Source organism: Athalia rosae, chromosome 3 (assembly GCF_917208135.1).
Source record: "Athalia rosae chromosome 3, iyAthRosa1.1, whole genome shotgun sequence".
Lineage (NCBI taxonomy): Eukaryota > Metazoa > Arthropoda > Insecta > Hymenoptera > Athaliidae > Athalia > Athalia rosae.
In genome coordinates, this window is record NC_064028.1 from 24,484,412 (window position 1) to 24,508,461 (window position 24,050).

A 24,050-nucleotide genomic window follows, 5' to 3' on the forward strand; every position below is an offset into this window, starting at 1 on the left:
GGGCCTAATACGCCCTATGAGAAATATTCCGAATCCAACACCTCCGGGCGTCTCGTGCGGTACACTCGAAAACTGGAGATCGTCAATCTTCATTTAACAATCGAAGTAAAAGTCGCTCGAACTACCAGCGTTCCGTCACTCGTTCGGGATTATTGTAGCGAAACATAATTTGTCAAAGGACAGGTTGGATTCGGGAAATCCCGCGGCAACGATCGTCGTGATTTCTCGTTTCGACCGTTCAATTATTTCCCCATTCAAACCCTCGAACGTTTACAGTGTCCTCGAGTGTACTCGTCGCCCCTCCAATATTGGCGGTTTAAAACCAAAGAAATTATTAGATCGAAAATCGAAATCCGAAGGGTGGTCAACGTTATTCCAATCCGACAATGAGACGAGTTCGAATGTAAATGGCAATTCGGAACCTGTTGGTTTAACTAAATCTGAAGGGAACGAGGAGCTTTCGAGATGGCCGATCCCCACCCATCCCCTCGAGCCGCCATCCCGGAAAGGTTTTGAACTTTTGTTTCCGCTCTGTACGATACGAACCGTGCAGACCACCGCTTTGTAACCTATAGCTGGCGAACGTGCGACGGAAATGCCAGCGCGGACGTAGGCTTACATTGGTCTATTTGTTGGATTTGGCGAGGTAGGGTTAGTTAGATGTCGTTGAAACGCAACGGTGTCTTACGCTGTACGGTATATTGTTACCCGGTATTATGCATATGCCATAAGCCCATATTGGTAGCATTGCAGCGCACTGCGGGCTTTAGAGACCAACAGCACCGGCATTGTTTAGTTATATTTTCGCACACTAATTGGCCTGCGGACATTGCTGTATTCTGGAAATTGCACTCTTCCTTCACCTTCCATTTTTCTAGTACAGCGAAACAACTGCTCCTTCTGCAGGTTTTTGTCGACGGAGCATTTCATATGACTTTCAACGACACTTTTGCAATCGAACGGAATTACGAATGTTTGAAGAAGCGTCCTAAGCTTCAAAAGCTCGTTACAAAAATGAAGGGATACTCGGGAATATTCCAATTGTACCGAATTTCAGTTCGGAAACTCAAGAGTCTCGGTCTAATCGCGTAAAAAGCATCTCGGCAGAAGCAATTTCTCACAAATTTGAAAGATGAAAAATCGGATAAACACAAACCAAAATCAAATGACGAAATTCTCCGATAAAATATGCACGTACATTGGCTTTTTGTTTCTTTTCTTCTGGTATCCGAAGGGATTAGCCCGTAGCAGGGAAAAGTGAAAAACGATTTAGAAATCTGAACCCATGGTAAACAGAGTGAAACTTGGGAAAAGGATTAAACTTTCACTTGCAAATGACACACACCTAATTTGCATGGCTGTCCGGGGGTGAAGGGTTTGTGTATAAAGCAGTTATACAGCTAAAAGCTCGGAGCTTCTGGGTTTCGCGGAAGCAGCGGGAGCAGCGGCAGCGGCAGCGGTAGCAGAAGCAGCGGTACCAGTGGAATAAACAAGGACAGCAGGAGCGAATGTTTTAAAAAAGTTTTAAACGGGGCAGATTTCGTCCTCACCGTTGCAAAAGCATATAGCCGTAGCAGAGTTAGTAGCCAGTAGCAATAGCAGTAGAAGTAGCAGCTTAACGTAAAACTTTCGAGATTTCAATTACACTGTAAAATCTAACGAAATTAGTTTGCCCGTTAGGTTACAAAGCTTTTGTCCAAGTTTTTCTTTTCGTATTTCATTTCGTTTTATTTTATTTCAACTTTTTTTTCTTTCCTTTCTCTACTTTTTTGAATATCATTATTATCATTTTTCTACTATTTTCATCTATATTTTTTCGCTTTTTCGTTCCGTTATACATTTTCACCGTTATAATATTGGCGAAATTCCAAAAACTTTCGACCCCGTCCGTTTTATTTATTTATTTTTTTTCTGACTCGATTCAATTTTGTCCATTTTCCTTTCTCGTTTTTCAACCGTATCATTGAATCGAAAAGCTGTTACAATTTTTCTAAAATAAATTCAGTGATTGATTCAATCGATGAAACAAAAATCTCTATAAATTATTAGTATAACGCGTATTGGTATTTCAGTACAGATTTCACCCTCATTTATTTGTTTAATTTCTTTTTCATCTGTTTTGTTTGTAATAAAAAATACAGCATTAATCCAAGATTTATTGATGAATGTGTATATAGGTATATATATATGTGGGATGAGTGGACCGCGCAGGGGTGAAACATCGGTGTAATATGCAATAGGCTGTATTTAATTGGTACAATCGGTATGCTACATATATGGCTAGGTGCCGTCTCAGGTGATACTGAAATCATTGCCGAAAATTACCCCCCTTATCCCCGCGTCGTCACACGAAATCGCCCGAGACTGACTCGTCAGCCTCGTGGTTCCTCGGTCCCACAGCTCGGCCATCCTGGACTGCGTCGTCTGCCTCAGACGACGCTGCTGTGCTAGTATGCGGTCTCTCCACGAAACCTCTCCAAGGCTTCATATGGTCAGCTGAACAGGTGGTGTTAATTGGGCCTTCCCCTTCAATTTTGGTGACTTCGTAACGGTCCTTGGGATTTACTTTGAGAATTCGGTACGGACCTAGGAATTTAATCCGCAACTTCAGGCCAGCACCGAACTGCGTGCGCTTTATTGCTACCAAGTCTCCGACCTGGTAAGGGGTGGCTCTTCTCCTCCTTCTGTTGTATGTCCTGGTATTTTCCTCCTGGATTGCCATTATTCCTTCCTTGGCCTGGCGGCGTGTCTCGTCACGAGATTCTCGGAAGTTATTCCTCCCTTCCTCATCAATTAGTTCTTGAAGATTGGGATCTTCCGGCTGTCTCATCCTCACGCCATAAAGCAATTCGAATGGCGTACAAAGGATGGATCTCTGATAGGTGCCATTGATGGCTCTTTGGACGCGGCTCACGTGTTTAAACCACGCCATAGGCTCGTCGACAGATAATTTCGTAAAGACTCCAATCAGGATGCTGTTGATCCTCTCAACTTGCCCATTCCCGCGAGGCACGCCCGTCGTAATTGTCAGGTGTTCTATTCCGTAGTCGAACTCTTCCATCAACATGCCCCATCGTGCTACTCTTGGTGCAAGTTCCTTCTTCCGCATAGTGAGCTCCAGTTCGTAGCTGCTGTACTTCCTTTCCGCCTCCGTCGTCTTCCTACTCATGTAATGCACAGGGTGTAGTTCCTGGTCTCCCTGTGACCTCTGTAGGAGTACTGCTCCATAACCTTCTTGTGATGCGTCGGTGTGGATCTCTGTCTGTAATTTTGGATTGAAAATTTGCAATACTGGCGCTGATGTTAAAGCTTTCTTTAGTTCCGTGAACGCTTGATGCTCCCTCTCTCCGAAAACATAGCTTCGATCCTTTTTCAGCATATCGCTCAAGGGTTTGGCGATCTTGGCATAGTCCCTTATAAATTTCCGGAAATATCCTGCCAATCCCAGAAAGCTCTGTATTTGCTTCAGCGTGGACGGTCGTGGGAAGTCAGTTAAGGCGGCAACCTTCCTCGTCGAGGGCTTAATGGTCCCGTCCTGCACCACGTATCCCAGAAATTCTATGCGGCGGCTCAGCAGTTGACATTTTTTCCAGTTGATATCCAGGCCGTGCTTGCCTGCCGTTTCTAGCGTCTGTTTCAGTCTTAGGATCGCCTCGTTCTCATCTTTTGCCAAGATAATCACGTCATCCAGATATACCAGCAAAATACCAGTTCGAATTAGCCCCCTAAATACGTACATGATGTACCGCTGGAACACGGCGGGGGAGTTACAGAATCCGAACGGCATTCTTCGGAACTCATATTGTCCGGTTGGCGTCACGAAAGCAGTATACTTCTGGCTTTCTTCCGCGACCTTGACATGGAAGAAGCCATTTCTCAAGTCTAGGGTAGTGAAGACTGCAGCCCCTGCCAATCTGTCCAACATATCTTCGATTAATGGTAATGGAAAATGTTCTCTCACCACTACTTTGTTCAATGGACGGTAATCGATACAAATCCGTGGCGTCCCATCCTTCTTGCGGACCACAACCACAGCGCTAGCGAATTCGGAGATGCTGTGGCGTATGATTCCTCCTCTCAACCACTCATCTATTTGGGCGTCGACTTCTCTCTTCTCCCTCGGTGCCAGGCGTCTTGGTCGGCATGCTATTGGCGTCTCGTCCTTCAGTACAATTGATACCTGTACCGGTACCTCTTCTTCTCCCGTCGGTTGGTATTCGTCGACGAGTTTTTTGACCTTATCCCGCCAATCAGCGCTGATATGTGAAAACATTTCATCAGTGAGTGATATTAATAACAAGTAATCCTCACCTGGCCAGACTTTCGCGTCGTGCTTGCTCAGCTGGACCACGGCGTGGTTCAACAAGTCTGCGCCTAGTAGCGCTTTTGTGGGAATAGTGTCTCCTGACACTACCCTGTAAGTCAACGGGTAGCATACCCCGTCAATTACCGTCATCACTTTCAATCGTCCTTTCGTGCGGATTTTCCCTCCGCTTGCGGCAGTCAGTTCCTCTTCTACGCTGTCCAACCCATGGAGGCCAAGCTCGTCGCGGAGATCTTCCCTCAGTATGTTGTAGGTGCTTCCACTATCCAACAGGCATTCTACGCCGACTCCGTTGATCTCGACCTTCTTGATGCAGGCGTCAAGGCCGGCTGCCCCTATGTGAAGCGTTGCTGGTGGGTTTCTTTCCTGAGTGTCCGTTGGACTGGCTACAATCTGAGGGCAAGCTGGTGCAATATGCCCGAACTTACGGCATCTGAAGCATTTTGGGCCCTTCTCTTGGTGTCTGCAGTCCTTACTCAGGTGGCCTCTCATGCCGCAGTTATAACATAGCGTCGATTGCGCTGGCGTACTCTTGACGCTGCAGCTGGTCTCGCTTCCACCTGGGGATTTACCAAAAGCTTTCTTAGTTGATTGCTTATTGACCGAAAGCTTACCCCTTATTGCTTCGTAATGCCGCATCCTCTCTCTCAGCTCCGTAAAGTTGGTCGCCCCGTACAGGATCACTTTGTTCGACTCGTAGTCGCGTATGCCATCGACTATGTATTGTATCACTACAGCTTGGTCTAGTTCCACCCGGTTGGCTAGCCTTCTCATTTGCAAGATATACTCCTGGTAGGTTTCGTCGTCTTTCTTCTTGCGGTTCGCTAGCATCTCGTGGATCTCCTTACTGTCCGTTTTCGTTTTAAATTCGTCCATCAGCTCTCTCTTCATCTCATGCCACGCTGCAAATGTGGTCTGCCCGTCAAGCCACAATCTTGCTGTGCCCTCCAAAGCTTTTTTGGCAAAAACCAAGGTTTGCAGTGGCGTCCAATTAAATAAACGACTGTTCTCTTCCAGCAGCCCTATCCACTTCTCCACTGGAAACGCTCTGTCATCCCCAGAGAACTTAGGAATCGTTCCCTCCACGTCTCTAAATTGTATCGCTCCCGGTTCTCGTCGTCCCGTTCCGCGGCCTCCTGGCCCCTCGCTGGCCATGTCGTTCGCGGCGGTAGCTCGCCCGACTCCAAATGTTGCCAATTGTCTTCGGACCTCCTCAACCTCACGTCTCAGCTGTTCATCTGGTGCGGGCTCGCTGGTAATGTCTCGCTGACGTTTCAGCTCGGCAATTTCCGCGCGTGCTTCCTCCAGCTCTGCCCTCAGAGTCTCGGTTAGCCTGTTTGGGGAAGAACGCTGCTGCAGCTGTCGTAAGGTCTCAATTTCTACATGTGCAGCTTCCAGGTCACGGCTGAGCTGTTCCACCGCCCTTTGATTCGCGCGCCTATCCCGCTCTGACTCCTCATCCGATCGCGGCAGCGGCATTTCTTGACAGGTAGATACACTTCGGTTCGCCTTGTTTGTATACCAACTGTCCTCGTTGTTTTGGATACTGCCTCACTCACTGTATTGTTCCCGTTCTCTATCAACACCGCGGGTTATGATGGCCGCTTGCCCGTAGGTTCACCGTAACACACACACAGACCGAATCGTCTTAACGTCTAATATTTCAAATTTTATCGTCTCACTCACTCCGTTTTTCGTCCATAGATTTCCGGCGTTTTTCATTCACCTTCAATCACTTATTCGTCTCATCGTCTAAATGCACATCTCATTGCCTAAATGCACATCTCATCGTCTAACATATGAATAGTCTAACCGTCCAACTGTCTTCTCAAAGCAATCTTTTCACCCAATTCACGTCTCGATCGCACCCACCGCTTCACCTCACGTCTTATTCCGATTTCACCAACCCAGCTTTTCACCTCGCGAGTCACTGCAGATCCCGGACGAGCCCCCAAATTTGTGGGATGAGTGGACCGCGCAGGGGTGAAACATCGGTGTAATATGCAATAGGCTGTATTTAATTGGTACAATCGGTATGCTACATATATGGCTAGGTGCCGTCTCAGGTGATACTGAAATCATTGCCGAAAATTACCCCCCTTATCCCCGCGTCGTCACACGAAATCGCCCGAGACTGACTCGTCAGCCTCGTGGTTCCTCGGTCCCACATATATTATATAGTAGTTAATTGATTTATTGTTTACTGCTGGATCCATGCGGTTTCGAATTTTTCACTTCCGATACACCGCATTTATTTTTTTCCAAAAATATGGGATATTTACCTCGATATTCATCTGTACATATCTGTATATTAAATTTAGAAAAAAAACCGGAGCTGGAGTATTTTGATAACAATATACGGCGTGATCACCCGTCCCTCAACTTCACGTCAAAGCTATCAAATCGCGCGACGTGCACATTTTCATATAAATATACGTAATATTATATTATATATTTCGACACAATGTGCACGAGTGATAATTTTCACGTTTTTCCAAATCTACATGTACGGGCGTACATCCGAGGTGACGAGAAAAAAATCCCTCTCGCCCTCTCCCAACCTCCCCTCGCCGTTCCAAAAACAAAAACAGATAAAATAGAAATGCGACGAAATAAAATGAATGAAAAACTCGAGGCTCTTGTCGAGTGATAAAAAATTCTAGGATTTTAGTAATTCTCTTGCAAACGTGTGTGACGTGATCCTAAGAGCCAGTTTCTGATAGGTGTATGGTTTTTTAACGTAAATTATATACGTTACGTATAATTCATACGTCAGTCATTATTTACGGCTGTCTGAATTTCGCATTATTATCACTATATTTAGATAGAAAATCTAAATAAACGAAAAGTGAAGAGAAGGGAGATGGGAAAACAAGCTCGCTGAATATTCATCTCTTGGAAAAATGACAGAAAGATGCAAAAAAAAAACAAAGAAAAAAAACGGAGGAACGGGCGAATCAAACGGAGAAGGGAGGAGAGAGGAAGAGATGCAGGAAAGAATGACTGGAGAAAAAAGGAATGCAGGTATGATATCCGTAACGCGTTGGCTCGTGGCGTTGACGGGTGTTGAAACTAAAAATAGAAAAAACGGAAATAGCAAAAAACAAAAAGAAGATGAACATGAAAATGTAATGACAAAATAAATAAAACAACCATGTACGGGTTGAACTGAAATTTCAATTATACGTCATGAAGTTCGACGTGATAATTAACTTATTTACATATGATATACCTATAACGGGGTTGCAGGTATCGACGAGGCGAGAGAGAAATAGAGAGAAAGGGAAAGACAAAATAGAGGGAATTTGAATGATAATGTTTACAATGATGAAACAACAACCGGTGTAGTAGTTCACGATCAATTATATTTGATGCGATGCATTCGTCGTACGTAACTCGATGCGATAAACAAAAAAAGGAGACGTCCGGATGACAGTTTTATTTATTGTTCGTTTTTCCATTCTTTCGGTACGGGCATCCGACAGCGAAAATTTTTCCTGTTTCCGTTATCTTTTTTTTTTCTTCCATCGATCCCGCATCCCTCGTTTTTTCCAATACTGCAGTACTACAGAGATTCGCTTGTCAAGGTGTTCGGTAAATGCGTGAAATAGTTTCCATTGTTCGTCGGTACTGAACGTAGTTTCCGAATGGTAGTGTGAGTCGATCGATGTATCATAGCCAGATTTATTAATTCGTGAATGAAAATGCAAATTAACAATACGAGGGAGTATGTGGAGAGTATAGCTAGCCAGGCCACAGATATATCGGGCGGGGGAAGGGGAGAAATAGAGAAGAAGATGAAAAACCAGAAAAGGAATGGTGAAGACAAAAAAACTAAAAGACAAAAACGAAAATACGGGGAAGACAACAAAGACCGCGAGGGGTGCGAGCGAATGCCTGAGCGGTCAGGAGTCGCGAAGGGTGAATGAGTAAACTATAAAGGAGGCGAAAAATAGGAAGGAAGGCATGATACAGGGAGCGAGGAGGGGAAAAAAGCGAAATGTAAAGGAAAAACTGAACCGAACGAATGAACGAGACCGTGGGGCCTAGCAGCGTGTAAGAGGCATTGTGACATCCGGGACAATGGAGTCCGATAGATGACGCCCTCCTGAATCAACATTCCTCCTTAATGCCCTTCCTGGGATTCAGTTTCTCCTCGTTCTCAGATCTCTTTTTAATTCCCTTCTTTCTCTTTGTCTTTAGCATCACTCTCTCGACGGAAAAACATCATCCCTCTCACTACGTTTTACACAACAATCTTTTCCCGTTTTAACAGGGTGTACAATAATAATTACTTAGCGCTTTCCACTTTCCGCTATTTGAATACATCGCTCTTATTCGTTATTCTTCCTTCTTTCTTTCTTTCTTTCTTTCTTTCTTGGCGTTCTTGCATTTTATTCTCTCCTCTCCTCTCTTTCTTTCTTCCTTTCTTTCTTTCATAACTTACATGGCTTTCATCCCCTTTTTTTCCTACACCATTTCCTTTTTCACGTAGCGTGTATTTTCATTTTATTTTATCGTACCAGTCCACCCACGTCCTGGTTTCCTCAGGTAACTACAAAGTCTTTTTGAATCTGGCCGTTGGTTTTCCGCACGACTATTGTAATAAAACACTTTCTTAATAACCAGCAGCATGCTAACAAACGACCAGACTACTATGAGCCATGTGAACTACTGACTTCAACCCTCCACCAAGTTTATCGGAACACTAGATTCTTCTTCGAAACTATCTTTTCATAGGTCGGCGAAGGCGAACACATCGGTACCGAATTTCTCTTCCTCCTTTTTTTTTTTTTTGGGGGCGGGGGGGAGGGAACACTCGAATGAAAAGGGAATAGAGGGAAAAAAAAGCGTGCGAAATCAGAAAATTCTTTCGCATAAATTGACGATGACTTTGTGCTCGATATAGTTTTACGCACGAGAAGTCGCGGGTATACACTGAACGAAAGTTGAGCATTCTTTTCGTGATTCAATGACCGACCTAAGCGAGGATCAATCGTTGGTTGCCTTCCCAAAGTGGTATGAAGAGAAAATCGCAGGTTTGATGATCTGACGAACCATATTGAGAGGGTGCGGGTTGGTCTGGGTGCCCTTTAGCACAATAGAGGGCTATTTAGGGCTGGTTTCTGAACGTTCGCAGTAGGTTATACTATAGGTGAACGAGAATTTGGTGGCAACGAGGTATAGGTTCTAGCCGAACACCAACACCACCAGAACCACCGGTAACATCAGCCAGGCCACTACCATATTGGAAGCATTGTGATGGAAATGCCGCTTTGGCATTCACCCGCCAATCATTCACCTATAAGAAAACACTTACTGGAGCAGACCGCGAGAAAAAAAAACCACGACGAACGGTGTACGTATTGTACATTCAATACCATCGACTTGTCCTGGTCATTGTCCCCGCGGGCGCCTTCTCATTTAAAATCTTTTCCTCCCGAATCCATGGCGAGGTATTCTCTTCCAATGCACCCCGACCTTATATACTTGCTAATCAGATACTCCGCCGCTGGTTCAGCTTCTAGTTCACTATAGAGGTGAATGATAACTAATCAAAACTTTAATATAGAGTAAGGTGAAAGGACACGGAGTTGATTTTAATTATAGCAGAGTAGCGGAGAGGCGCCCCGGGGCTTCTGAAGTTCAGGAAAGAGACATGTTTTTCTTTGGTGAGTTTGTAATAAAAATGATCACCGGAGTAAGGGCAAAAAGAAGAAGTACCTTGCGTCAAACTATTTAGTTACCAACTAAAGACTGGCGAACCGGAACTCTGAGGACCAGACCGGCAACCCCGTATACGAATGACGTGAAAAAGAAATTAATTGGCAATTTCGATGATTTTCGTTGGTTCGGATGAAATTCTGGAGCAAAATCGTGTTCAACCTGTTTCCAAGATGGCGCGGTCCACGTCCTGAAATTCTTCGCCCGGCGTCACGTTCACTTTCAGCCAACCAAATCCTATCGCAAATGAAATCTGGGCTACATCGAATGGCTTCCCGTATAACCGGAATTCAAGGATAACCGGGAACCGACTCGGTGTATTTTCGTTATACTCGTGAGAGAAAGAGACGGAATAAAGGGATGGAAATTGAGCTCTCGAGATTTTCCACCAATATCAGGAGGGCGAGCATCGGTCCGAATGTGCGATAACGCTTGCCCGTGCATCCTCCTTTCTACGTCAGTCATAACGTTACCGCCGACACTCTCGAAAGCTTTCAGCACTCGGTGAAACTAAGCTGGAAACGTACTTTCGCAAGGGTTGTATAACTTTATCTGGTCGACGCAAAGAAGATCACCTATCCGTCTATGCGGCGCGATTCCGAAGCTTTTCAACTAGAATTATGGACGAATCGTGGGACTCTGTGAACTTTTGTCCCAAGTCGAATTACTAGGACATGATTCCGTTTCAACATTGAAATCCAATTAGATTTGATTCAGCTGTTACCGCGGCATTAAGTGGATTCCGTACTCCCGACGTTTGCAATCACCGCGTTATTTTCATCTCCGTCGAAGAGCATAACCGATACAACGTGGTCGAATCGGCTGCGGTCGTACCGTTGCAAAGTCCGTGATTATGAACAGCGAGACTGTGTGTAAGCGCGGAGGTGTACACGGGGATAAGTCCGGTCATACCAACCGGCCCCGTGTCAAGTTGGGTCAGGTTAGTTTTCGGGTAGTTTACGATCAGATTCAGGTTCTCTCCATGTGCTGTTACACAAGTTTCCGAACTGCAGGCTAAGTTAGCCAAAGTTGAGTGAGGTCATCCTAGGTCAGTTGGCTAGACGATTATATTACAATCTCATATAACTATCACACCGAACAATCTCCGTTCCGCGTTTAATATGCATGTGTACTCTAGAAAACATGATACACATATTTGATTTCATACCACACACGTACACCTTCGTTACGAAGCGTGTACAGTTTGGTTTCTACCGACCTACCGGCAACAATAACGGCAACAACGGCAACGGCAACGGCAGCGGCAGCAGCAGCTAGAATCAATTGTAATCAAGGACGGTGTATAAATCAAATCGAGTAACGCGCGTTTTAGGGGTGCAGGCGGAGCGAGGGGGAAGGAGGAAATCGGGAACGGGGAGAATAAGGTGGGACGAAGGGAAGGCGGAAAGAGGCGAGGGCTCGGGGCTCGGGGGGCTCGGGGGGTCGGGGGGTCGGGGGTGGAGTTCAGGGGTAGTGGGCCGGGCTGCTTGTTTCCTTTCGGATGATTTGTTGGAAACACGTCGCGGCCTCCGGTCTGCGGAACATCGAACAACGAGGAAAAGCACCACCACCACCACTACCACCGCCTTCCCCGTGATCGGCGACGGCACAGCGGCGGCGAGCGTCGCTTCGCAAAGGTTTCCTTCGCGTGTTTGTGTACGCGGGCTATTACCCACCTGCGAAAAGCGCCCGGGCACAGATACCCTTAAAATACTCGGCGGAGGGTGCGCGTGGGTAGAGAAATTCATACATCCGAGAGTCGGTGTTGGTTCGAAGAAGGGCGAGAGATGAGGAGAACCGGGCTGTAGGTGTGTCGGCGGCAGGTTGGTACGTTTCGAACTTGGTAATGCAGTTTTCATCGAGAAAGTTGTGCAAATCGTTGAGTATAGGAAAGGAAGGAAGCAAAAGCGGGCGGAACCGGGAGAAGATGAAGGGGCGCAGGTGCGGCACGTGAAATTCTCTTCCATCCGATATCTATACACCATCAGCAGATTCATGTATAAATCTTCTCGTCCAGAATGTAGAGGGGCTTCCATTTCCGCATAACTTTTTTTTCTTCTCTCTCTCTCTCTCCTTTTTTATGAACAAAGCGCGCTTCTCTGCACCGTTCGCAACGTCTATACCGAACACGCGCGCGGTTCATTAAAACTAAACGAATCATTTTTCCGTTTCACGCGAAATTCGAATCTCCATACTTTTCCCTTAAGTAGAAATGAATGCATTTTTCGAAGACTGATTTCTCCCGTTTCAACGGCTCGTTGCGGGACCGGAGCCGCTCGAATTTACCGGGGGGCAGTTATATTAAACTTCGGGGAGAATGGCGCTGTCGGGAGGAAGTTGCAAATGGGCGAAGCGGCGAAGGGGGGGAGGGGCGGTCGAAGACGCATCGAGACGTCGAGATGCGCTCGATGCGTCAATGAGATGAGAAAATAGCTGAAACGGCAGAATGCATGACCCCGGAACGGGGAACGTACACATACCTAGGTACGTACGTAACGTCCTACCTACGGGTGTACCCCGAGTATATATTTTCCAGCTGGTACATAAGTTGAGTATGTAGTTACGTCTTGCGACTGGAAAGGTCGGAACATCGGTATAAGACAGTTGCTTCTATAACTGCATTCCTAACGTGGAATTTTCCGGGCGTCTCTAGCGAGGGTTGCGCGGTGTACAAGGTGAGCACCGAGTTACAGACATTGCGATATCCACCTCTTTTCAGTCCGTGAAGAGCGACGTGCCTACCTCGGCAACTCTCGACTTTTACATTTTTCACCGATGCTACTACTGTACCGCATATACTCCTCTACCCTGCAGTACATTGCAGTTACAATTCTTCTTCTATATCAGTTGCCGGTGCCGCTGCCGCTGCTGATGCTGCTGCTGCTGCCGCCGCTTCTTCTCCTTCGCGATATTTTCTATTGCACAATTTGTTCTCGTTAGATGACATTTGTTTCTCTATATTCACACACAGTTAACATACGAATAAAGTTCATCTGCGAAATCGAGTACCGTGAGGACAAACGCTGTCTCGGATGTCAAAAATTCAGGGGATTATCAAATATGATACGTTATCCGCACGATGTTTTTTTTTCTCTAATTAATATCGCGTGATTTTTTTTTTTTTTTTTTCTGTTTCCAAACACTCCGACTGATGAAAAAACCTACATAAACTGGAATTTCGAGGAATTATGAGAGGACGAGTTAATGGAGATGATCGATTGATTCCGTATAAATCACATACGCGCATACATGGGTAGCGGACGGATCGCATAAAACTATAAATTCATCACATAAATTCTGCACCACGTAAAACACACACATAGAAACACGCACAGTGTTGGCAGTAATTTATCTATATATCCATTTATGAAGTCGAACGTTATAGACACATAATCGGAATATTTTAGGAAATTAAATAGAACGGAGAACAAAGACCAATGAACAGAGAGAACAACGAACAGAGATTCAGAGGATAGCTTAAAGGCGAGGTGTATAAAACATTGTACGTTGACACGAACATTGGATATATGTATAGTAGGTATATAGAGGCACATAGTACATGTAGTAGTGAATAGTAACTAGTATATAATATACACGAGATACGCCTTGAGCTGTAAAATTCACATTTATTTATATATATATATATATTTATGTACTTATACTCACACAACTAAACACCGATCAACTAATTTAAATGTATATCGATGTACAATATATGTATACACCGGGTGTCGCCGCACATAAAAGAAGAAAAAAAACCTCGTGATAAAATGATAATAATATAGGGCATTTACGTTACTCCATATCAAACCAGTTCTATACGTATAATTCAGCTGACCCGATGAATAAGTAAAAACAGAAAAATAAATTCACCGATTCGAAATCGGATCGATATATTTTTTACAATGTCCAAATTCGCATGTGATACTTGAAAACTTCAACTTATTTCACTCTATAGAAATTTAGATGAAACAACTTCAATTATTTCGAAAAAAATGTGAACACTTCGTTTACGAATGACACGCGTACATCAATCGTACCCGATATATAATTGTTTTTGCACATCAATTATTTGAAAAATGATTATAATTATTTCCACAATAATAATACTTGATGACAATAATATTATCAATAATGATAAGAATAAGAATAATAAGAATAATGGTGTCTAAGCTTTGGATCATAATAATAGTAACGACAGCTATGTATGTAAATGCGTTAGCTAAGGGGTTTGAATAATCATATAGCATATATATAACATACATAAAATATATAAGTTGTGTATATATATATTATATTATATACATATGGTATATCATAATAAGTTTACCAAAATTAATTTAATATAATAGGGTCAAGCGTGAGTGAATTAGTGGTGTCAATAATCAAACGTATTATAAAAATAAGGATAATAATATTAATTATAATAATCATAACGATGTTAACAATAATAATAATTGCTTCATACTCGGAAAATGGTTAGTGGTGACGTATATTATACAGAGAATAGTAATTGAAGTGAATAAAAAAATAAAAATTATGAAGAAAAAAAAATAGGTGAAAAATCAAAGAAAGTAAGATGAACGAATGAACAATCTAAATAAGATATTCTAATGGTAACAGAAATAATGCTGTTATCAATAATAATAATAATAACAATAATAATAATAATAACAATAAATGTATAATATATAGTAGAGGGTTGTTGGATGAAAAACTACGCTCTAATCCTAATGCAAAACAAAATTATCAACCAACCTCCTCGCCTATCCGAAATTGTTCGCGGGATCCCTGTAACAAAAACATATTTAAATCATAAGAAATCATAGAAAATAAATTCAAACAACTAAGAGTTATAAATAAAACTAGCAATCAAGTGTTGGTTCTCTTGTTCTAATTTCATTTTTGTCTTTTTTTAGTCTTTTCAACGAGAATCTCGAACACCACGCGTGACAAATATATACACGCGTATCGGTTATGTCTATACGATTATAGATAATTTTAGATCAGGTGTGATTGTATATATTCACGTATGTAGTACATATTGCTAAATCACTATGCATATAGGTATATAAGCCAGCTACTAATGTTGTTATCAAATATTCACGATGATAAAACTTGGCGAAAATTGGTACATTAGCTATACACCGTCGCTTTGATGTACGGGTGGTTTTGTCGAAGAAAAAAGTGAAAAAAAAAGAATTGAGGATAATTGTGTTTTCCCATATCTCGCTATAGATTAAATATATCAACAAAATTAAAAGGCTTTCAGTTTTTCAGGATATTCAACCTCCATTTTCACTAATAGACGCAAATGCCGAGCGGGTAATTAATCAAGGTACAAATTCATAAAATTACGTACTTCTTTGAGCGCATACCTTCGTGGATTCCGACATACACGGTACACGTATGAGTATCTGTGATAAAATTTTCATTTCAGGAAAAAACATTGTTTTTTTTCAGGTTTTTCAATTCTACATCATTAACCCAATTTCTGATCGATATGCCTACGACCTTATTCGACATTAGCAACGTCTGACCTGCGCGCAGTGGCCGGCAGAACAAAACTGAACCCCGTATGAATATTACGCACGTACTGAGCTTATACTGTTCTAATAAGAATTCCCTCACCCCTTGGAGTTTTCTCGATTTGGGGGTCAAAATTTTTTTTTTTTTATATGCTAATCTTACGTATTATGATCTCAGAAATCCGAATTTCAGAGTTAAATTAGTCTATCTGTAAAATTGATCAAGTTATCGCCAATTTTTCACTTTTTGGAGCAGAAAAATGGGGATATCTTAACAGGAAAAATTCGTAGCTCAATTTGCTCAACGGATTCGTGTTCCTGGGGTCAAAATACGTAAGAAAAGTGCCATACGATCAATTTTTAAAAATAAAAAATTTTGGTCAAAATTTGAGATTTTTCCAAGGGGTACCCCTTACGATTTTTTCAAATTTTGACCAAAAATTTTTATTTTTAAAAATTGATCGTATGGCACTTTTCTTACGTATTTTAACCTCAGGAACACGAATCCGTTGTCCAAATTGAGCTACGATTTTTTCCCTTCGAGATATCCTCAAATTTATGCCAAAAATCGCGAAAAATTGAGGATAACTCGGTTATTTTTGAAGATAGATCAATTTTTCTTTCGGATTCGAATTCCTGAGCTAAAATTACATTCAGATAGATTAAAATATTAATTTTTTATTTTTGACCCCAAAAAGCTGAAAATTGGCGATAACTCGGTCAATTTTAGAGATAGATCAATTTTTCTTTCAGTTTCGGATTTCTGAGGTCAAAATACGTCAGAAAAGCTTAATAAACCCAATTAAAACAATGATTTATTTTTTGCCCAAAAATCGATTTTTTTTTTTGGTTCTTGAAGAGTAATCTCACGTATAATCAGCTCAGGAATCTAAATCTGAAAGCCAAATTGATCTATCTATACAATTAATCGAAATATCGTCAATTTCTCGGTATAAAAAGTGGAAAATTAAGGACATCTCGATGGGAAAAATTGTTAGCTCAATTCACCCAACAGACTCATGTTCCTGGGGACAAATTAAGTTCAAAAAATGTCCTACAAATCCTAAAAGTCACAACCAAACGCTTTTGCAACGAGGAGTAATTTTTCTTTGACGAGAAAAGAAAATTTGGAGAAAAAGAATCATACGCACGGCACGTGGAAAACGATTTAATTATACCCACGCACAGAAAAATTCTCCAAATTCATCCGCGGGGTATAATTTGTCGAGGTACCCACACGATAAAAAATTCCGAAATTCCGAAACGGAATGCGGCCCGAAGAGCTGTTTCGGATTCCGAAAAAAAGAAATTCCCTCCTCGACAGACGGCGGCTGCGGAGTCCGCGTTATACGGATAAGATATAAGTTAGATATAGTGTACGTACGTAGGTATATGTGGAAGAAGGTAAGCGATGCGGAGGCATATAGAAAAGATGGTTTTTAAGGGTGCTGGGACGTGGTGAGCGGAGGGAAAGACGGTGGTAATGGGCCTGTAGTACGTAGGTGTAGACACAAGTGCGATCGGGAGAGCTCTCGTAACACTTAGAGGCAGGCGGCACCACTGTCTTATTGCCTAGCGAGCCGCCAGCCAACCAGCCAACGAAGAGTTCGAATACTGTATATGGCGGTAAAGAGGTCCGAGGGGGTGTGAAAGGGAGAGGAGGATGAGAAGGAAGATATCTCGGGGGCTGAAATTTCCCCGTCCCCACCGCCCACATTCGCGCGTTTCTCCAACTGCACAAAGTGAAGCTTCCCACAGCTACGTCCGCGGGACGTCTGGATACATACATGTATTTATACACGGATAGGTGGACGGGCGCGTGTGAGAAAAAGGGGATGAAAATTGGGGGTGCGCGAGGACGGGAGGATACCTTCCAGGGGAGAACGAGGGCGTGGATCGAGAAGTAAAGGTATTAGTTTCAGATTTGAGAGTTTGTTGCCAAAAGATACTTTATGGCTGTCATATGCCACGAATGGCTTTCCCCCAACCGACACCACACCGTTTCGCTGAACCCCGTTCGCAAAACCACCCCTAACACCGTTACAAGCCTCTGTATACACATATTTTTCCTTTCTCTCACAAATCTGCGTTGGTTACGCGTGCATTCCGACGCACGAATCTTGCGAAGCTGTATTCTTACCGGTGAGCAAACGAGTCTTCGTTGTCGCTCGTTTTTCCAAACTCTTGGCTTTGTTTTACAACGGTTTTCTGGTATAAAAAATGGCGAATTACAGCGACCGTGGAATTTTTCCACCTTTATACGGACTGTGTTATATAATAAAAACCAACTCCTCCCTCTGATCCTCGTCCCGCGGTGTCTTTTGGTAACTTTTAATTGGATGTGAGCGTCGAAATTGTTTTTTGACGAAAGAAAAAAAGAAAGCGCTGGATATGGTAAGATAAATAAACGAAAGACAAGAAAGTAAAAATAAAAAATTAACATCAACGAGAAAACTCGGACTTTGAGGTATGACGACGATGGTACGATACTAATTTATTGCGTCTCTCACTCGAAACTTCGTGAGATATTCACCATATTGTTGTTTTCAACGTTTCATATCGTTCACGATTTTTATGAAAGAAAAGCGCCTCTCCGATGTTTTGAAAACCAAAGTGGAAAAGGAAAAACGCTGAAAGAGAAGTATTTTCCTTCGGATAAGTATTTTTTCTTTTTTCTCAATTCTGTCCTGGGGTTGAAATGTCGCGACCGAATTCAAGATTTTCAGAACTAATTTATTATTCTACGAAATAAATTAAAACGCGACGCATCCAATTATCGCAGGCAATATTTGAGGTTCGATAAATTACGAAAATTATTAATTGATCGACTTTTAATCAATATCCTCATGATGTTGTACCTACAAAGTTTCCCGATTGTGTATTATATATATTTTATACATTATTTCTATACGTATACCCGGACCTATACCTGAAATACATGTACCCTACCAACCTTTCGTAATTAACCCGAATTTAAGCTTCGTCCACAATCTTAAATTGAATCTCCATTGATCCCTTATATAGCAAGTTTCACCCCGTTGACCGACCCTCTGACTAAATAATAAAATCAATTTCGCCCGGGTAGCTAATTATTAATTTATAATATCCCAAATATATTAACGATTATAACGATAATATAATAAAAGTATAACGCAGCGATCGCAGCGGCGAAAATCTCAGATAAGAATTAGGCGTGCAAGGTATCCGACTACGTGACTATTACGAGATTCGAGGCATACCGACGTGGATGGGAGGAGAGGAAAAAGTGACCGAAGGCAGAAATTGAAAACTAAAAAAAAATCCAACCATCGATCACAGCAGCAAAACTGCACGACGACGGGATGAAAAAATAAGACATACCGTTCCAACGTAATAAGACTTGGAAGAAAAAATTGAATGAATAAATGGACGAATGAAAACGAGAAACAAAAGCGTTTAAATGAAAGAGGAAAATTTTCATCCCGCTGTTATAGCGCAGACGAGAAGAGCGTCAAATTTCAATTCAAAACTCGTATCCTGTTTTCACGTGTAACATAACGTGCGTATATGTATAGATTATACATAATATACATATATACATATGTATCTATACATGGCAGATATGTATATAAATATTATACTCGTGTAGATAAAAGTTCATATCTCTTCATCAACTATTAAACGAACACATTTGATCATCGATTGAATGTGAAATACTTGTCAAAGGTCGGATAGGTTAGGGGTGGGGGTGGCACACGAATTGCCCATAAAATTTCATTGCCTTCTAGATATCAGAATTCATGCTATCAACGGTAAAACGATCTTAAATTCTCTCTATCCCGTATATACGATCGTCCTGTCATACGTGTAACTCCTTTTCAATTGCGGCAAACAACCCCAAGAGATTTGAAGAAAAAGTGAAAAGAGGAACGGCAATTAAGGACCGATTTTCGAGTGCCATTTTCCGGTGGGCGTAAACCTTGAAGTGCGCGACACATTTTCCGAGCAAAAAAAAAGTAAGGCACTCGAGGGTCGTTTGTGTAGTACGGTAAAAATATTATATAGGGTGTCGGTACGATGATACCCCATGAAATTTTTATATCCAATATAAATATGACCCTCACCCTCTTTTCCTCCTTCTTTCTTTCTTTCTTTACCTTTTTTTTTTCCTGCTCTTTCGTAAACAACGCGTAATACATGTATTATACCGGTATGAATACAGCGGTGACCCCGGAAAAAAATAACTCCCTGTACAAAAATCCATCTGCAGATTCGTACGCCCTTATAGTTATATCTTCCTTCGCACCAGGTGAAAAAAACAAAAAATCGGACAACGAAATGAATCTTCACCGATCAATCGCGCTACCCCTCAAAGAAGACCGAGCTGTTGCGATCGTGTGAGATTTTTAGAAATTTTATGCTTCCCATTTTAGCGATGAAAACGAATCTGTCGAAAAGGGGAAAAAGAGAAAGAAAAAAACGGCGATCTGGCCGCCGCACGAGAATATACCTATAATGATCGGGGTACGTCCAGGTCGCGCGTCGCGTCGCGTCGGTGAAGAGGAATATCGAATAGCCCGAGGTAGGTCGGTGGTGGACGCAGGTTGCGTCAGTCATCGGAATTTAGTCAGTCAGTCATTCGTTCATTCATCGAGTGCAACGGTGATGACCTGTTTAGTTCGTTCGCTAATTCATTTAAATTCAGTCAGCCTCCACCGCAATCTACTTTAGTCAGCTGTTATTGTTGTAGAACGGGATGCGACTCTAACACGGCGCTTCGCAACTATGCTACCGTACGGTGCGCGACGTATATTCACCGTACGGACAACTGAAACGTACCGCCGCATCTAGTTGTCGTTAAATCCGTATTAAATTGTCAGTAACTGTATAAACTCTATATCGCCGTATTGTAACTCATTTCTCTTTTTACTCTTTTTCTCTTCCTTTTATTTCACGAAACAACTTGCCGGTGCCGTTGTACCGGCGCCGCCGCGCTCGCGTTAGGTTTCTCTCCATTATTTTGAAGCTGTCCGGCGTTCGTCCGAATCAACGGAACATATGGTACAACATCGGACAGTGAGTGGACAGCTGAAATAGATGGGCAATAGGCCTGCCACGTTTATTTCCTCATCAAAGCAGGCGATGCGAGAGAGAGAAAGACCGCGAAGCGTTCGCGTGTGAAATGTCAAAGTGAATTCCTCTTATTATACGTACACACTTCCTAAAAATCATTACCATGTTCTACCCGTTTCTATGCGTTGAATGATTCGCCCGAAGGGGAAAAAAAAATCGCTCACGAATACGGTTCCATTCAAATCTCACGGGCTGACTTCAGCATCTTCGATGTTTACGACCGATAGCTATCGCTCGTCATATTAGCTGGTTTTTTTCGTCCTCCTCTTTTTTCACAGAGAATTATTCATCGGCAGGTTCGGGTGAATATCGACGGTGAGAAGGTGTTTTGGTGTATTTAATGACGCTGATAATATGTGACGGTAATTGAGGTAAAAAGTTTCAGGTATACACGTGGTATACTTTGAAGTGGAAAAATATATTGGGAGATTAGACGATCGCGTGGTGATAAAATCGGTTGGTTTATCGGTAGAGAAAGCACGAGACATTTCATCCACAGTCCATAAAACTCCTCCACTTTATTATTGTCGGACGTATAATTCGAACGGTCGTTAGTTATGGAAATCAAACGATGGTACAGGCCACCCGCGTACGAATAATTTTTACGAATCTTTCCGATCCGTTCACAAGAATATTCGAGACGATGAGTAACCGACGTTTCGACTTGGAATTATGAAAAATTTATTTCGACCTCGTACGAGATTTCTTTTAATTCGATTCCAAGCTGTCTCTCCTTTCAAACCACGACACGAACTGCCCTACGATACACACGTGTACGCTCCTGAAATATATCGGTATGTACCTTCAACCTTTTTCACAGCAGGATACGTATTTCCCATGGATAAATTTTACCTTTATGGGATTCAGTTCCACGCCTCGTTCCGCACGTATCCCAAAAACGAAAGAAGCAGAGGCAGAAGTAGAAGCGGGAACAGCAATATCGCTACTAGATCAACACGTCTACGCATACCGGAAAGATCCGTTCCTATTTCATTTCTATCTGTCGCAGCTCCCAACATGATCTCGGTATTATATATTTTCGCATACATCTTCGGGGTATAACTTGGTACATTGTGTTTCGTATATAAATATGCACAACAAATCTCTCGTGAAACGAAGGAAAAGAACTAGGTACGATGAATTCTCCTGTAACGGAAGCTCAGACAACTGTAAAGCTTTGGGACGTACATATAATGTATAAATAAATCTCGCGAAAAGTAAAAAATATTCATTCGTACTTCACGGTGCGAGAATCGAAGGTAATATACCGGATATGGACGGCGTTAGGTGATACGGGTTCGGCTCGGAAGAAGAAACAGGAGAGATCGGATCGGTTTGTTTGTTTTTTTTTTTTTTTTCTTTCTTTCGCAACGAACGAAAGCAGAATTAGATCGGATTCTCCGAGTTGACATAATCGACCGAACCGTTTCCTGTTCGGTTCCGAAAACCGCAAGTTCCAATATAAAATGCGTTGTATAGTTTGTAAGGTGAGACGCCCTATAAACTGGACGAGGGACTCAGCCTTCAGGGTTTCCCTACGTTAACCGGACCAAACTTCTAGCCTCTTCGTAGCCTCTGGCTATCAGACAGGAAATTACCTGGCACGCCCTTTCGCTCAAGTCCCCGCAGAGAGCTGCGAATATACATAGACGTCTATTAGAGAGAAGATATGTACGTAATACATACTATGTATACATATATTTACGCACATCTACCTACGGTGCACCCGATTCTCACTAGGACGTGCCTAAGCACACGAGTCTCTACACACGTGTGTCTAACCATTTTTAGAATTATACATTGGGCTGAACATTCATCGTTTAGCTCCGTACACCTTTGCGCCTCACCAATTCATATTTTACACGTTGAACGGGTGAATATTTACATTAATAACGGGGTAGACCGTGGACGAGTCGTACTCGAGCACACGAAGGTACGGAGAACGTTCGGTGTGAAAAAGAACGGGTATTTTCATTTGCCAAATGTCGAGCGAAACCATTGACGGGGAATATGGAAGTGAAGAGAGATATTCGTGTTTTTAGTTAACCGTGGAACAGGGAATCGATCGATACTTCCGTCCGGTTACACAATCCGATCGACAGAAATTTAATGTTCGGGTTTCGTTAAGCCGACCCCAGACTTTGTTCGCGGAATCATCAGCTTTCAACGATATGAATAGAATTTCCGTTCGGGAGTTTCAATTTTTAGCACACGAGACCCCGGACGAGCGAACAAGCGAAGCGTCGAGCGACGACGGTCGGGTCTGATTAGGAATTTATTCCTCGGTATAACGTGTCATCAGTTGTTTGTTCGGGCCACGTAGGAGGACTCCGAGCAATCCAATCTGACCAGAGCTTACAAAGAGCTTTTATTCAGCGGGGTGTTTGTTCTCGACTCGGACTTGTTTCATATGTCTTTGATTCGTTTTTACCGGGACCGCGGGTACGAGATGAAAGAATGGGGAAAATCGATTTAACCCAAATAATCACTTGATCGTGAGTTCTCTCCGCCAAGTTTCAAATAGCTTTAGTTTACCGGGTTACAAATCACAACTGCTGCAGGTGCTTCAAACAACAATCAATACCGAGATTCCGTTACTACGTCTAGTGGTAGTAGCGCTGCTCAACCGTGCCATCCTACGAAAGACTTGTACAGAAGCAAAACTTTTGGTAAACCAACCGAGAAGAGAGTAATTTCGAATAAAAGTTTCTTGAAATTCAACTTCAAGGTCGATTCGAATTATCCTCGCCACCACCTGCGAATCGAAAAAATCCAACGCAGTTCGTCTCCTCGTTCGGATTTCACAGGAGACCGAATATCATGTGAAATATCATGTAACCGCATCACACCGACTCCGATTCGAGGTGAACTAATAAGAAGTCGTACTTCGACATACTTTCATAGATCTGAAACGGTGGGAAACCGCAAGGAACAATGCGTGAGGTCCGGTCCACCGTGTGGCGTAAAGTTATTCGATTTCTAATGAGATTGAAGAATGATCAAAAGTATCCAAGGAGGGGTTTCCGTGATCCTTGGGGATGTGAAACGTAGCGATTATCCGAGTCGTCTATTGTTCTTAAGACCTTCTCTGTGTATTTTTTTCTCGTCTTTCGGAAAGACGTTGTTTCTTTACGTTAACTGGTTCTTTTGTCCAGCGAACTTTTTTGTGGTCGGAGAGAACGTGAGCGTTGGAAGAATGATCATTACGTGGTCGATAATCCGGGTTCTTTCTAGCCGAGTGAACACGTCTTACCGAGGGTAAGTCTAACGATATAATGAGCTCAAATGTGATGTGCTCTTTAAAACAAAGGAGCAAGATCCCCGGGACGATAATCCGAAGCAGCTTCATAGAGTCGACCGGG

At 42.7% G+C, this 24,050-nt stretch overlaps 1 protein-coding gene across 5 annotated transcripts in view; it reads right to left on the reverse strand.

Moving 5' to 3' along the window:
• Window positions 1-24,050, reverse strand: part of LOC105686868 (synaptogenesis protein syg-2) — a 173,654-nt gene that overhangs the window by 134,020 nt on the left and 15,584 nt on the right. For 4 of the 5 annotated variants that reach the window (XM_048653236.1, XM_048653238.1, XM_048653237.1 and 1 more), the window contains exon 3: window positions 14,807-14,839. The exons of the other annotated variant lie outside the window; for it this stretch is intronic. In XM_048653236.1, the coding sequence (XP_048509193.1) occupies window positions 14,807-14,839 (33 nt within the window). The remainder of the gene's footprint in view (window positions 1-14,806; window positions 14,840-24,050) is intronic. 5 annotated transcript variants of the gene reach the window in all.